At 25.9% G+C, this 16285-nt stretch overlaps 1 protein-coding gene across 1 annotated transcript in view; it reads right to left on the reverse strand.

Moving 5' to 3' along the window:
• Window positions 1–14611, reverse strand: part of LOC129960086 (four and a half LIM domains protein 2-like) — a 145279-nt gene extending 130668 nt beyond the window's left edge. The window contains exon 1 of the mRNA XM_056073183.1: window positions 14494–14611. Coding sequence (XP_055929158.1) covers window positions 14494–14537 — 44 coding nt within the window. The 5' untranslated portion in view covers window positions 14538–14611. The remainder of the gene's footprint in view (window positions 1–14493) is intronic.
• Between the last annotated feature and the right edge of the window lie 1674 nt (window positions 14612–16285).

Here is a 16285-nt window from a genome sequence, read left to right on the forward strand (position 1 = left end):
AAATTTGAAACACTTGCAATTTAATGGAATTAAAAAAAATAATAAAATAAATCTTATTTTCATGCGTACATCTATACGTTACTTAATGGCTTGAAGTAATGTAAGTAGATTTTATCATAATAGGGTTCTGTTTCAATCAATTCCTTCACATATATTTTCTACATTTTATACTTGAGCTGCTGTATTTTAATTCAAAAGCTATCGTTTGTCTACCTAATTTTTGCTACTTCTGTCAACGTCTATTAATTTTTCTTAAGTTGTGCCTTAACACGCATATAATATACCTGGTTGGGAGTAAGAATAAGAAATCCCTTATAGGTAATTGGCCTACCTATATGATTATTTCGATAATCTACCTTTATCTACATGTAAGTGATATTGAAATTTTTCTTGATGTGAACATTTTTAATTTCTTAGATGCATAATATGTGTAAATAACTGCTAAGTTTATTTTAAAAAAACTTTTTTTCTCCTTCATTCTAGCATTATGTTATTTTAATCGATTTCTTACAGTTGTTAAGATTGATTTATTCATCATTCTTCAGTTTTTAATTTTTTGTTAAAATTGATTTGTTGAATTTATTTTTGAAATTATATAAAATGTTAGAAATCATCATTTTTTTTTAATTATTTAGAATGAATTGTTCTCCATTAATTCATCTTTCTGGTTTTGAAGTTTCCAGCATATATATTCATATTATTTTTCTAAAAATATGTTTCTTAAAAATATTTATTTTTTATAATACAAAAAATGAATCCTAGTTTCTTCGTTTGCCGAGGATAACATTTTATAATTCAGAATGCAATGGCATTCAATATCTGAAGTACATTGAATTTAGCATGCTCAAATTATTATGTTGTATAGGTTAATAAGTTAAGCACTTTAAATTTCGCTACAGTTCCAAAAGTTAACTATAAATGAATACTTAACAAATTTGTCCGAGTATAATTCATACATTAAATTTCCCAATTTATTGACTACGACTAAGTAGCTCATACATGCAGGTATTTGATACAAAAGTTGCGTGAAATTCATAAACACTTCAAATCTCGTGGGCTCTTAATTGAATTATGTTGATAAAACATATGGCTTCATCCGATACGGCACAAACTTGATGTTTCCCGTTGGTGGCTTGTACGTAGAAATTTTGAAAATTCATACCTAGGTGTCTTTCTTTGGCATTACTTGAGTTTTTTCTGCATAAATTGCATTGAAATTATTACTCATAGGTTGGAGATAATTATTTTTCAATCTGTATAGTCTGCTTTCGCCATCTAATATCTTGACAATAAATTTTTACAACTTTTCAATTTCAAGATATCAAAATTTTTTTTAGATACATTGCAAAATAGTTTACATTCCCCAAAATCGAGAAGGATTTCAAAAGTAATGCAAATATCGACACTGTTAAGATTTTGTGAAGACGTTCCGTATAATGACGGGGAAAATATTAATTAAGCTGTTTTTCTTTTTCATAGTCTTGAAGCACCAACTATCAATTTCATTTTTAGAAAAATACTGAGTGCTATGTTATTTTTCATAAAGTGGAGGGAATGTAAGACTTCATAGTCTTTCGTTTCTTCTTGATTAATGATTCTTACACTTCATAGTCTTTCATATATTCTTGATCGATGATTCTGGTAATAAATCTCGTAGTAATTGTCAAAAATTCAACTAAATATCTTTTAAATATTTATATGAAAATACAAAGCATGATTTAAAACTCGCGGAAGATTAAAAGTATGAAACGGCAGATGAAATTCTGAATAAACGGTGAATTTTATAAAATATAAATTTATGTTTCATATTTTTATTTCTCACAATAACACAGTGCAAAATAAATGATAATAATCTCTTTTAAAGAATTCATAAGCTATAACAATTGCTTCAGAATTTAAAATTTACAGAATAATGATGGATATACAGAGAAAAATAAATTACGAGTAGAAGCTTTTAATAACAGCAACAAATTAAAAGATAGAATTATGATAATATATTTCTTAAATGAATAAATTCTCCATTATCTACCGCTATTTTACCTTTCTAATTGAGTATCAGACTATTTTTAATTGTTATTTATATGCAAGTCCTGCTTATACGCCAAATATTCATGTGATGTAGCAAATTTCTATTTGCATATTGTTGTTGTGAATTTATAAATGCTTGAAAGCAAAACTGCATGGAAAGCTGAAACTGATTTTCATGTAGCCCGAGGCAAGGGATTTGAATGAAAGCGCAACATTTCAAGAATAAATATGTGTAATTCTAGAATAGCCTGATATAATCAACTGTATAAAATAAATTAAAAGTTTCAGAATTGAATTTATCTCTTCTAATTAAATAAATATGTTGCTTAACAGGAAATATATTCGACAGATTAACTGTTTACATGAGAAATGGAAAATTAATTTTTGATAAAATGTGCAGTTTTAGGTGTCATTTCAATTTCAAATTGAAATTGATGATGTTTATTGTGAAATAGTTGAAGAATCTTTTAATAAAGGAATTTTAAATGATAATAAAATGAAAATATTTCTAATTTATACATTTTATCTGAAGATGTATGTAGTTAAATATATTTTATTTATTGTCTTATTTTGAATTATCTAGCTTTATACTTGAGTAAAAGAAGTGATTTTTTTAAAAAGAGATATCTATTTAAGACAAGCTATCAATTTTGAATCTGCATGCTTCGTTCGAAGATAAAACAACTCATTTGCACATCTATTCTATAAAAAGGAAGTTTTAATTAATGAATATGAGAAGAGAAAATCATTTCAGAACTTCATGATAAATTAATTCTTTAATAGATACACGCTAAAATATAAAAAAAATAATTGTTTTAAGAATTTACTGCTCAAAGTAATAAAATTGTAGAAAGCATAAATATGGTGATGAAAGGGATCGTGGTTTAGGGAGAGTGAGTAGGAATCATTTCAAGTTGTTCTTTTTTTACTTTAATGTAAGAATAAGTGGATGTGGGCGACTAAAGTTCTTCAAGAATTTAACAATTGCATTCTTCGGTATTTTCATAAGTATTTGAAAAAATGCTGTTATTGCTTTTGTAGTTATCACTTAAACTTTTTATTAAATTGCATTATAAAGGAATCGTCAGAAGGCAAACACTGGCAATTTTTGTTGTGAAGATGATCATAGATATAAATTTCGGAATTCTATTCCCCTATTTAGAAAGAATTACCTTCTGCTACCCAAAGCAAGCTTTACAATGTAAAATGTTCCAATGATATAAACTAAATATCGTAAAATAATATTGTTCTTTATAAAAAGGTATGAATAAATAAACGTATTAAAATATGTATATTTTTATAATATATAAATTAGCAATAAAATTTGGCGATTGCTGTATCTGAAGGGAATTTTCAATGATATTAATTTGCTTATTTGTTTCTTAAAGAGCACAATTGTTAGTATTAGATTTTTTTACCTAGTCCCTCAGATGCCGAACTCCCGATCCGACATATAGACATTGCTACCTCTTATTACTATATAACAATTTTAGGTTATGGTGATCATATTAGAAAGTGAGAAGATTGCTAATACGAATTGCAGAAAGCTTATTCACATTCAGTTAATCTTTTGTAGATATTTGAAGTATATTTTGTTCATGAAATATCTACAAAAGCATATGATTGCAGCTAAATTTTATAGATCTGAATTCAAGCAGCTTATGTCCATCATTTTAATAACTAAGTAGTAAAGTGTCATGAAGCATATTTTTTGAATAAGAACATACAAACTGCATTTTTTCTCAAACATGTTTATTTTTTATTTCATTCATTAGCAAAATATTTTCTAAATTAGATTTTATATAAAATAATAAATCTCTTTATTTCTTTGACTACTCTACTAAAATATTTTTGGTATCAAAAAGATTTCTGAGTGAAGTCTTTTCCTGTCACAGTCATATGCAAACATATATTTAGATGCCGTGTAACATCTAATTGCTTGTTGTTCTTGGCTATGCTTTGACACCTCATCTGTTTCGCCCCCTGTAAGATGCACAGTAGATTTCAGAATTAGATAGGCGCAACGTATGTCTTTTTTTTAATCTTAAAATTAAGGAGAAATTAAGATAAAAGATTTTAAGAAATTTATCCCAAATGGTTTTGATTCGAATATTATATATAATTGCAATCAAAAAATATTTAATGGCTTTTTCGAGAGTTTAGAATTAAAAAAAAATACTTTCATTATTTTTTAAATCAGAAAGAGCAAAGTCTATGAAAAATAATTCTGGGATACAAAAATTAAATATTTAAGACAGATAAGCAGATTTGAAGATATTTTTGACGGAACTGATAGCAACATAGGTTTAGATTTGAGCAATAAATTGTTAGCTAATATTTGAAATTTTTGAGACAGATCACATTTTAAGCCTTTTCACTGATCAAAATATTAAGAGAAATTAACGAAAAGAAAATTTAGACACAATGAAAGTAATCAAGAGACAAAAAGGAACGCTACCAAGTGTAACAGTTTCATTATCATGAAAATGTCCAAAAGTAATTTTCATGCATAAGTCATAATAGATAAGTAGAATAAATCACAAAAATTTAGGTAAATAGGTAAATGAATTAATTTCAAATAAAATGGATATAATCTAAAATTATATTCTGAAAAGAAATTTAATCTTTTAAAAGTTGGTTCATTTTTGAAAAGCCTAAATGATCCTTTCTATTGATCCGTCTTCAGAAACAGGAATATCGCATTATCTCTAGCTACAGCAAAGATAAAGAGAAAAAATGCGTAGCGAGTTGATGTTACGATAATATAAAAACTGGCGTTTAAATAACTTTTTAGGCGAAAAAGGTAATTTCGAATTTCAGCCATCCGAGAACTTAATTGAACTTTGTGAAGGCATTTCGGAATTTTTTTAAAATTATATTTTTTTGGGACTATTAATCATTATATTTCCCCAGTTCATGTTTCACGCGCATTTTATACAAAATACTAGATAATAAATTTTTAGACTCATGAAATAACGAAATTTAAGTATGGATTAGTATTTAATATAGTTTCAATGTTTTGACAAATGTTTCAGTAAGATATCATGAATTGATCAGTAGAATTTTGTTCTCACAAATTATCTTCTATGGTTAATAGTTGCTATAAAAATTTCTTCATTTAAAATTTTAATGCATTTTTAAATTTCGTTTTTTAATTTCTGGTCCAAATTAAACTTTTTGCAATAGGAAAGAGTATGAATGATACGATAAATCAGGTGTTTGCGTAAAATGAAATATTTCTGAGTCTTGGCTATTATATGCAGAAGAGCTAAGTGTTGAAATAATTTTTTACTAAAAATGCATCCGAAAGAATAACAAGAGTGTCACAAAGAGTGAAAGGAATTGAAAGTAATCTATTCATCGAGACAAAGAAATAACACAAATTATAAAGAAAACGCAATAGTCGTGCGTGTTACAGCACTCTCGGTCACGAAAAAACTAGTATTTAAATGGATACAGAAACATTTTTTTATCTGCAGATATGCATTTAATTCATTTGCGAAAGACGGATAGAAAATTGTCATTGTATGGCAAGTAACATCCCTTTTTAAACCAGAAGCTTCCACTGATTTCTGAGAGAAATAGAAATGTATACTATACAAAATAACAGGAAATCGAAAGAAATCATGCAAAAGTTTGAATCAAGAAGCTTGTATTATTTTCAGAAGTAAAAAATATGTTTCTGAATGAAAAGTAACTACTAATTTTGGCACGAATTTCTTAGTTATCAGACAAAAAGCATCCAAAAATAAAAATTACTCCAAAACTTTGAATTGACTGATCTCTTAGGTCTATAGAGAAAAGTTAGTTTTTCGCAAAAAACATAAGAATATTTATTTCTTTGACTAATTCTAGATTTTTTTTAAGTTCAAAGAATTTTCTGCAAGTATTATCTGAGGACACTAATAAGAATCAAATAGCTATATTAATTAAAATATCTATACCTCAAATTTAAATAAATAGACGAATTCGTTATTTCCTCCCCCCCCCCCTGAATTTAGTAGTTAAGAAATATCTGTCGTTTCTCTGTTCAGAAAAGTACTTAAGTCTTAACAGATGCCTGTGAATTACAATTCATTTTTCTTAAATATTATCACTTATATTTCAATATCTTTTATATCAAATGCAAGAGAAACAGAAAAAGAAGCGATATTATATATATTTAAACTTTTTTTTTTATCTCATATACTTCAAATAATTTTAAATAGGTCTGAAATTTTCTTCCAAAGTTATTGGAAGTTTTCTTTGAATGCAGATGATCTACGATATGCAAATTAAACGAAAAGAGGGGTGAGTAAGCAACGGTTTCAACTAGTTATTTTTCTTTCAGTCAGAAACGTAAAAAGTTCTTTTGAAATAAAAACGAAGCGAATGATCGTAAAAAATAAACAATAAGAAATTCTAAAAAAATAACATGTAAGATTTTTAAATATAGATTATTCTCTACAAACGGCTCTCCAGCGTCTACAAAAATAAGGAAACGCCAAACACTATTTTCAAACCATTATTTATAATTGTTTTTTCAGATATTTATAAGTTTTCAGCAAGCTTTGTTTTCAGAAATAGCAGTAACAACATCAATAATTTATTAAATCTGGATATTATGCATTTTCCTGGGATGTGAAAAATAAATGCAATAATTAAGAATTCATGTATTTTTATTCTTGTGGTAACTTAGAGGTGAAAATTTTTTTTATGAACATTATTATTTTTTGAATTAGTTTGTAAAACAGTGAAGAAATAGAATAGGGTTGAATTTAATAAACTGATGCAGCTCTACTACTTGGGCAGAGATCAGACGCCTAATTGCATCTTATTAGTTCTTTCAGCTTTTCAATTATAGCATTAACATATGAACGGACAGACAGACGGAGATATATACATGGGCATAATTCCAATAATATCTTTTCCGACTCAGGGAAAGCTAAGACGCTATATGAATCATTCAGTTCTAAAGATTGAATATTTAGATGATTACGCTAGTTTCTATATGTGTACAAATACGAAATAAAGGAAAAATACTAGCAGTAAAAAAAATTGCGAAATTTTTCTTTTAATATCAGTACAGTTTAAGTTTTCTCTATTGTAGAAGAAGAAGAATAAATTTCTATAACTTTATAAAGATTTTTCTAAATTTTCTTAAAATGCCGATACACCTTATTTTGTATTTGTATAATTAATTTAGATTAATTATAGTTTGCAATTCAGATGTTTTCCTGCGAAAACATTTCCATATTTTAAACTTCAATCAACATTTTTTTTACACTATAAAAAAATCGAAAAATTATTAATCAGTAATGAACTTTTATAAGGTATGAATAACTTTAATTAATTTTCCTTTATAAACGAGATAGTCACTATAAAAGATCAACGTTATATAAAGTTGCATAAAAATGTTGAGATTATAATTTCCAATATAATGTAATGAATAATCAAAGAAAAAGGTGACAAAATATACTTTGTAAAGCCCCTATTCAATCACAATGAATTTCCCATTTTTATGAAGCATTCTCAAAAATGCATAAAGACTGAAATGCAAGCAAAAACGTCAGGATATTTTTAAAATTCAGCCTTTCAATCAAATTGAATTTATAAAATTTAAGCTTGTAAAATTTTCTTAACCAATAAATTTTCTATTCTTTTAAGCTTCTAAACTTTTAATGAATGTCAATTTAAAAAGATGAATTACTTTCATTGTCACTGCAACAAAAATAATACAGCTAACCACTTTCATTAATTCAATAATATTTACTTTATTAACACTATATATAATAAACCTTCTGTATCAAATTAAACTTTTTCATTCCAAAATTCTTTTTACCACGATCATTATATTTTATTTCAAGCTTGCTTTTAAATTCCTTTATTAAAGAATGTTGAGAAAAAAATGTCTCTACTTCAGTTTAGGAAACGAAGTGAAATTTAGAAGCATGTTTAATTTATAAAACACGCTGGATATATTTCAAAATTATAACTGCATTTGTAGCAATTAAAAATTTCTTTTAAAACAAATGGAGAAAATGCAAAATTTCTTCCTTGTGTCAAAAATAATTTAAATCTGATAATTGAAAATTTATTGTTCACTGTTTTATGCTATAGAATATTTTGCAGTTTACTTTTAGAAAAATTAGTTGGACGAAGAATAAATAGAGCTTTGCATTCATCGATATTTAGCAAAAATTTCAAAGACTGATACGAAGAATATTAGTAAAAAAAAAAAGAAAAAAACATCTTTTGAACAGATAATTTTTAAAAATTGTTGAAATTGATTAGAGGAAGGTATTTACATCCGACGCCATAAGAGATATCATTAGCTTTATCGAAAAATACTATTAAGCGAAGATTATGTGTTATCAATCTAAACATTTTTACAAATTCGTTACTATTTATAAAATTTCTTTATTTAAGCAATGTTAAGATTCATTTTATTTTAAAATATACAATATATTTTCTTTTTTTCCCACATGATTAAAAAATTAACTTCGGTTGAGAAATATCAATTTTTTTTTTTGAAAAAAGCATCATAAAATGAAACAAGTTGTTTTTATAAATTGCTATCTTTCATGTAATTTTGCAGTTGATTTGTTTGAGTCCTTATTACAGCAAAAAACATTCTTGACATTTTTCACAGTTTGCGTACACTTAATGTTTAAGACATTAAACGTGAAAATATAGAAAACATGCTTAAATGGAATAATTAATTGATTTTATAATATCCCCAATTATTTCATAGCATAATGAATAAAGTCAGTTAATGTGCGTATCAAATTAATCATTCCAATCATTATAAAGTTATTTTATTCTTTAACGGATTATTCTTATTTATTCCATATTTTATTTTATTCTATAACTAACTAATAATGGGTTGTAAGATAAAATAAAAAAAAAACTTTAAGAAAATAACTATTATAATTTAGATCACTTTTACTTAGTGGATTAAAATCTTTCTATTCCTATCTTTTTTTCACATATGTCAATGAAGCAATCCTTCAAGCCAGCTTCATATTTTAAATGTTTCATAAACAATTAGTTTAACGAAATAAGGAAAATTTATTAAATCACCTTAAGGTGATTGTTATTTTACCTCACCATGCTTGTTATTTTAACATGATATAGGACACCTTTCCATGAAAAGTTGGTAAATTAAAACTAGTTAAGTCATAGCGTAAAAGTCGCATTGTATTTTACTGACTTATTATCCATTATTTCCTAGAATAGATCGATAATTTATAGAATAACAAAAATTATGCTGTGATGATAACATAACGAAAACATATATAGACAGCTGAATATAAATATATTTTTTTAAAGTTGTTTTTCCACATTATTTCACTCTTAATGACTTCTAGATTTTCTATCGCGTTTTGATATTACCGAAGAAAAAACTTAAAAAAAAAATTAAAAAAATGAGAGCATTTTGAGGCATCCAAACAATTCGTGCTAACGAGTTTTGGCTGTATATTTTCATAGTTGTCTTCATGTACAAAAACAATCTTTCAAAACTGTATTTTTGAGAGGTGAAATTTATTTAAGAAATTCATTCCACACCTGGTGTCATTTTTGTTAGTTTTTCTTCTGTCAAAAGACGCAACAAGTTAATATTCTCAAAGTTATCTGAAAAAATGTTTTTTCTGCGTTTCTTACATGTGACAAAGATGTTCTAAGAACGAGAATTATTTAAGTCTTGAGTGAGCTTGGCTCCTGCGAAAAGCGTGGCGAGATGCCAGAATGGGGTTCTTAACCGGCCATTTAAATCCAATGAAAGAATGATATTCGGTGACTTCCTTTGATGATTTTGGATAATTTTTTCCATTCTTAATTTTGGAAGATGAGTATAAAGATAATGAACGCAATGAGCAATCGGAAGCTTATTTTAGAAAGGAAATCTAAAAAAAGGGGTAGGTTGTGAAAATATTTTGTTTAACCCTACATTGCTCATTTTTTTTAAGATGTCAGGAATATAAGAAAAGAAATAAAATAATCAAAAATTTGATTTTTTACTTTACTGAAATTAATTTCGCACTTCATAATTTAATATAGCATGTTTTTAATTGTAATATATAAAATAAAATTTTAAGCCAAAATAACTCTCTTTCATCAAAAATATTGAGTATTTAGATTATTACTTAATGATTAAATTTTCAAAATCAATTTGAAAAAAGAAAAAAATATTGGTGGTGAAATTCTGAGACGCTATGAAGTAAAAAGTTAGTTATTATAAATATTCATCCATGGTTTTATGAATATGGGGCGAACAAATTTATTTAAATTTATGCAAATTTATTTGAATAATTATGCATAAAGAAACGTAATGAGTGTATATAAATTTTTAAATGATACTAAAAGAATCGGAAGAAATTATAATGCAGTGAGTAAAAATTTAGGGGAAAATAAAATTATCCTTTCGAGCTTCTGATGAATTCCTCCAAGCATTTTCTAAATTCTTAAAAATTTTTTAATTGCTATATCTTTATTTTTTTTTATTAAGGCAAGAAACAATTTGCTTAAAAGTATTAATTTTTTTTTATAAAAGGCAACTTGGTGATAAAATTTTCCATACTCTGTTTTCCGAGTAAATAAGCCATTTTATTTTGAAGAAAAATTAAAAGTTCTTTTTCGCCGAACATAAAATTTAGATTCATAATAAAATTCTTTTATGAATTTTTTTATAAAAGCAAAGAAAATTCACCATGTTTAAGAGCTTAAAACTTTATGTGGCAACGTACAAATTTTTAATAAAAAAACAAGCAGAATACATTATTTGCAATAAATGAGAATTCTTATTTTAAAAGAAAAATACCAAGCATTTATTTTTATTCTAATAATTTTTTTTTGCATGCTTACCTTTAAAACTATTCTTTTTAGGCAGTGCAAAATGATATATATACGCATTATATTCTTATAAAGGATTAGTTATTTTTATCGCGTTAAAAGTTAGATTTTCTAAAATTTTTTATTTTATGTGACCTAAAAACATTTTTTTTTTTTTTTTTTGTATTTACAGTTGACAATCTACGGTATCAAAGTTTTAGAATTTTAGAAAAGTTAAAGTTTTTGTAGAGGTATTTTAATCTTTTGTCGGATTTTTTTTTTTTTTTGAAATTCTCCTATAGCTTTAAAGATTTTCCACAGGAAAATATCACTGTCTATTCATATATGAAGCTTTAAAATGATCTTTTTTCAGCATTACTATTCACCTGGTGGATAATGCCATTTTCTAGAAAAAGGAAATCATTTATTGTTTTCATATATCTATTAAATCTGGTATATGAATTTAATTATATCATATTGTAAAATTTGGAAAGGGTGCTAAGTAACTGCAAGATATTTGGTGAAAGTGTAGAAACCAAATAAAGAAATAGAATTAGGAAATAAGATTCTTGATATTTTTCTTACATATTTATATTTAAAATATGCGAATTTCTCTTCAAATTTTCTTTATATTATTACTGAAGTGTTTCGTCCATACAATTTCAAAATAGAGTATAAGGACAAAATCTAATTCTCAATCTATAAACGCATGATAAGTTATACAAATAACAAGTTTCCATTCTATACATTTCTAATAAATTTACTTTTTTTTGCATTCTATATTAAATTATACCAGAATTATGTCAAACCAAAGATAAGTGATAGATTTATGAAATTTAATATATTTTTGTATGCATCATTATATTACCATGTATAAATTAAAATAACATACTGAAGAGACAAAATATTTGAGCCACTTGCCTTTTTTTTTTAATTTAAAGAATTCTTTTTAAGAATTCACTGATTTATTTCCAATTTTTTTTCCCATTAAAAAAATATTGCGCACATTTTAGTTTCAATATTCTATCAAATATACTGGTTAAAATATTTTATTAGTATGTAACTAGTTTAAATATTTTAAGGATAGTTTTTTTAAAAGGGAGAATAGATATTATTTAATAAAATCGTTTGAAACTGAGATTTTAGTTTAAGGTACATAAAGTTAGCAAAATGCATATTTCTTGGTCAACAGATTTACAAATTATATACAATATATCATTTGGACAATTTTTTAAACCCAAAATATAATCTGTCACTCAAAGAGAATTTAAAATTTATTTTAGAATAATCTGTAGGATGATATGCTCAAACCTTCGAATTTTCAATTTTCAAGCGGCAGTTCAAATATTTTATAAGAGAAGAAATCAAGTTCATATCAGACACTTTATTATTAGATTCTTTTTTTAATAAATACTACATGCATGTAATTTAAATGTTACAAGCACTAACAATCAATACATACTTTGAAATCCGCTATACAGTTATTGCATTTTTTTAACGCCCCGAATATTTATTAATATTTTTACTCAGAAATTCGCTATAAAAATTTAAAGTTTTAAGAAATTTACAATTCTTTTTTTAGAGTGAAAATCAACAATTAAATCAATTACCGACCACAAGACAATTTTTGACATTTTCTTACATTTTTACCGAGTAAATAAAAATATTTTGTTTAAACTATGCTTTACTAATCGCGATTTCTCTTTTTCAAAAAAATTGCATTGCACCATTTCTCTCAGAAAAATTCCCGAGTCTCCTATATTAGAAAATAAGTAAGATTTCAAGCACTTAATTATGATAATAAAGAAAAAATTTCTTCGGCTTTGTTTCTTTAAAGACATTAAGGAAATAAACTTAAAAAGCAAACATTAAAGGCTTCTAAGATCAAATTATTATTCTACGCAATCTTACGTAGGATAGCGACTAATATTTTAAGAATCTGGACTACAAAACATGTTTTGACATTTTCAAAACATCTTAATTTTAAGACATAAAAAATTATTTAATGCACTGAAAATTTTATTTTATGAAGAAAATATATCCCAAGAAATTAAATATAAATCTAAAAATTTCAGACCTGAAAATCATTTTCTGTTTCCGGAAATACAATACCACAGCAAGGTTTTATGACCTTACAGCAAAAGCACTTTCTGAATATAAAGATTCTATCAACATAATCTTATCAATGCATTCGCAGAGAAGTTCAGAGTTCATTGTTCAATTTCACAGTTGATCACTTATTTTAAATAATTACAAAAAATAAAACAATTGAATTTTTTATATTAAAATTTTTTTCAAGCATTCACAATGATCAATCCTATTCACGAAATTAAATTTCAATATTCTTAAAAAAAAAAATTGTTTTCCTGAAATTAAATTTTCTAGTAGTATGAGTTTTATAAAATTTGAGTGATTATCCATATACTTATTTTCAGTTTGCATGAAAAAGAGAAAATGCGTACATAAAAGAAATAAAGTATTGGTTTAAATATAGTATTAAATAAATTTAATAAATTAATTATAGATACCATATTAACAATAAATTAATTATAGATAACATATTACAGAATAATAATATGTCATAATATATGATTATAAACTATCATCAATTCTTAAACGATGATTTTACTGTGTTGGTTTCAACAAAAATAAATATAAAGATTTTATGATTTTTTTTTTTTTTTTTTTTTTTTGCAATTGAGAAATTTGTGTTTCATAAGAAATAATTTCAAATAAAAAATAGTTTATTACTTTAATTTTGTTTGAACTTAGTTCAATAGCTACACCAAATGCGTTAATAAAGTAAAAACGAAATTTTAATTTCTTCAAAAAATTAGGTGAATATTTTGAGAGCACTGGTAGCTAGCAAAATTCGAAAAATACTTTTTTGTAATAAATATATGTCAAACAATTTTAAATAAACGCAAAAAAATTTTTCTGCGATGGTTAAGAACTAAAGACGTAATTATTTAGCCCATATAAGGTCGCCCAGATATTTATCCATTATTACTTTATTTTTAATGCTATAATTACCGAAATTCATAAAATAGATTATAAAATTGAAATTCTCTTAAAACCGATAGTGTACAGAATGTTAGAGAAAAGTTGTTTATTCTTCCAATTATAAAATTTATTTCTCATTTGAACTGTGCTTTATAAAATTTTCTTAAAATCTGCATTTTTTTTTTTTTGAGACAAGATTCTATATTTCAAACAAGTAGATCATTAAAAAAAAAAAAAAAAAACGAAATGTAAATAAAATAGTTTTAAACCAAAAGAATATTGTGTAAAATATTCAGCAAAAAATATCTTAATGTCGCAACAAAATAAAAGAAGTCAGCAATTTTATAGAATAAGTTCAAAATTTATCTTTCAAGTTAAAAAAAAATCAAACGAAAAATGCAGAATTAAATTCTCTACCTTAAAATTCTTATCAATAACTTAAATTCACAATTTATTGGACTCTTAAGATGAATTGTAAACGAAAAGGATAAAAGGATTTTGTGTACGAAAAGGATAAAAAGACTTTTTATATAATTTCACTATCAGAACTCCGTAAATATGAAATAAAACAAAATTTTGCAGTAAAAACCCGCGCAAAAAGTATTGCGTTTCCATGGTAACAGGTAGGCTAATGTGGAGGGAAAAACTTACGGTTCTGAACGGCGTTTTCCCCTGGTGGCAAACGCAGTCGTCATCTTCACAAGAAACTGTCTGCTTTTTCACTGCTTGATCACGACAAGAGTTCTGGCAACATTGCCCATCGTACCTGCGGCGGCCATGCCTCTCTCTGTGACGTCACTCTACGACGTCACTGACTTGGCAATCTGTAAACCGCGTGCTCTCTGGAAATAAACTCCAGTTCACCAATGATGGAATTTCTGAGCCCCCTTCCTCTCCGAAAGTCATTGTTTTCGTTTGTTTCTAGACCTCGTTTTTGTTTGTCAGCACAACCACAGTGACAGAAATATAGGCTTGACGAGCAAGCGATTTTTAATTCGGTTACGTGAGGACGTGCCAGCCGCTGCTCGTGCTATTCGATTTGAATGAATAGATGCATTCTCTTTATGCTGCACAAATTTTGAATTTGATTGGAAAACAAAGACAGCATGTTAAGCAATATGGAAATAAGAAAATGGATAGAATTAATTTTTTTAAACAATTATGTTTTTAAATATACATTTTCAAAATGAATATAATTTTAGATATTTTAATAATTGTTATGCTTCAAACTTAGAAAACTTCCAGTTGTAGGATTTTCAGATTTAAATTCAACTCATAAAATTATGTCAATAATTTTAAATTTCATTGGTAAACAAAACACAGTTTTCAAAGAAAAGAGGGGACTATGAAAATAATAATGACTCAAATATTTTAAAAGTCTTATTTGTAAAAATATTTTTAAAGAAATAAAATATTAATTTTAAGCATGTAGATTTCATGGAAAGTGTTAAGCGTGAAAATATTTAAGAGTTTTTTTTTTTTTAAATGAAACTAGTACGTTTCGCACTCTAAAACTTTTTTATTTTAAAATTTAACACACACATTCTAACACTGCAACTAGTACTCCAGACTAGCGATTTGAGTCATGAAATCATATACATATGTTTTAAGACTTTAAACTATATACATTTCTCAAGTGAAATAAATAATGTATGGATTTTCAATTTTTATTATTAATTACCTAACATTTCTCAGTTCTGTACAACTCAAATTTAAAATGATTTCTGATTTTATTGCTTATTTACACGAATAAAATTTTGTAACCAGTCACGGTTCCCATTTGTGCCTTGATGAGTCACATTAAAATGCAAAGGGTTTTTTTTCTTCTGATTTTTGAAGATAAATTTTATTAGAACTCACAAATGAGGATTATGAATTTTTTTGGCGGTGTTTTTAATACACGCTCCTGTTTTTCCTATGTCGCAGTTTAATAATAAAAAAAATATATAATACAGTTATGCAATTACAAAATATTAAAATAAATGGAATATACTGATTTGAATATTCCCAAATACATATCTCAAATAATCACATCGGTGATCGGCAAATCGTGAGAAGAAAGATATAACATAGCCCATAATAATAATTTAATAATGACCAAAGAAAAGTATAAAAAATGTTTTCTACAAATAATAAAATGTTAAACAATATTATTATAAGTAATAATATTGATTTATGTAATATCCATATATAATTTATTGATTTTATAATAAGATTACATTCAGTAATTATTTAATTTCTTTTACTGTTGTTGTTTCTATTGGCACTTGCCATGGACAAGCTCGCTGACCAAGTCAGCGATTTTAAGCCAAGGGAGCGTCTCTTGTTTCAATAGCGCCAACTAGTGCCAAGAGTACGTCTTAGCTACTCACGCATCACATTCGCTTGCACAACCCCTTTTTACAGAGGGGCACATTCACACATCTCACAGATAGAACACATG

Source organism: Argiope bruennichi, chromosome X2, assembly GCF_947563725.1.
Source record: "Argiope bruennichi chromosome X2, qqArgBrue1.1, whole genome shotgun sequence".
NCBI classification, from domain to species: Eukaryota; Metazoa; Arthropoda; class Arachnida; order Araneae; family Araneidae; genus Argiope; species Argiope bruennichi.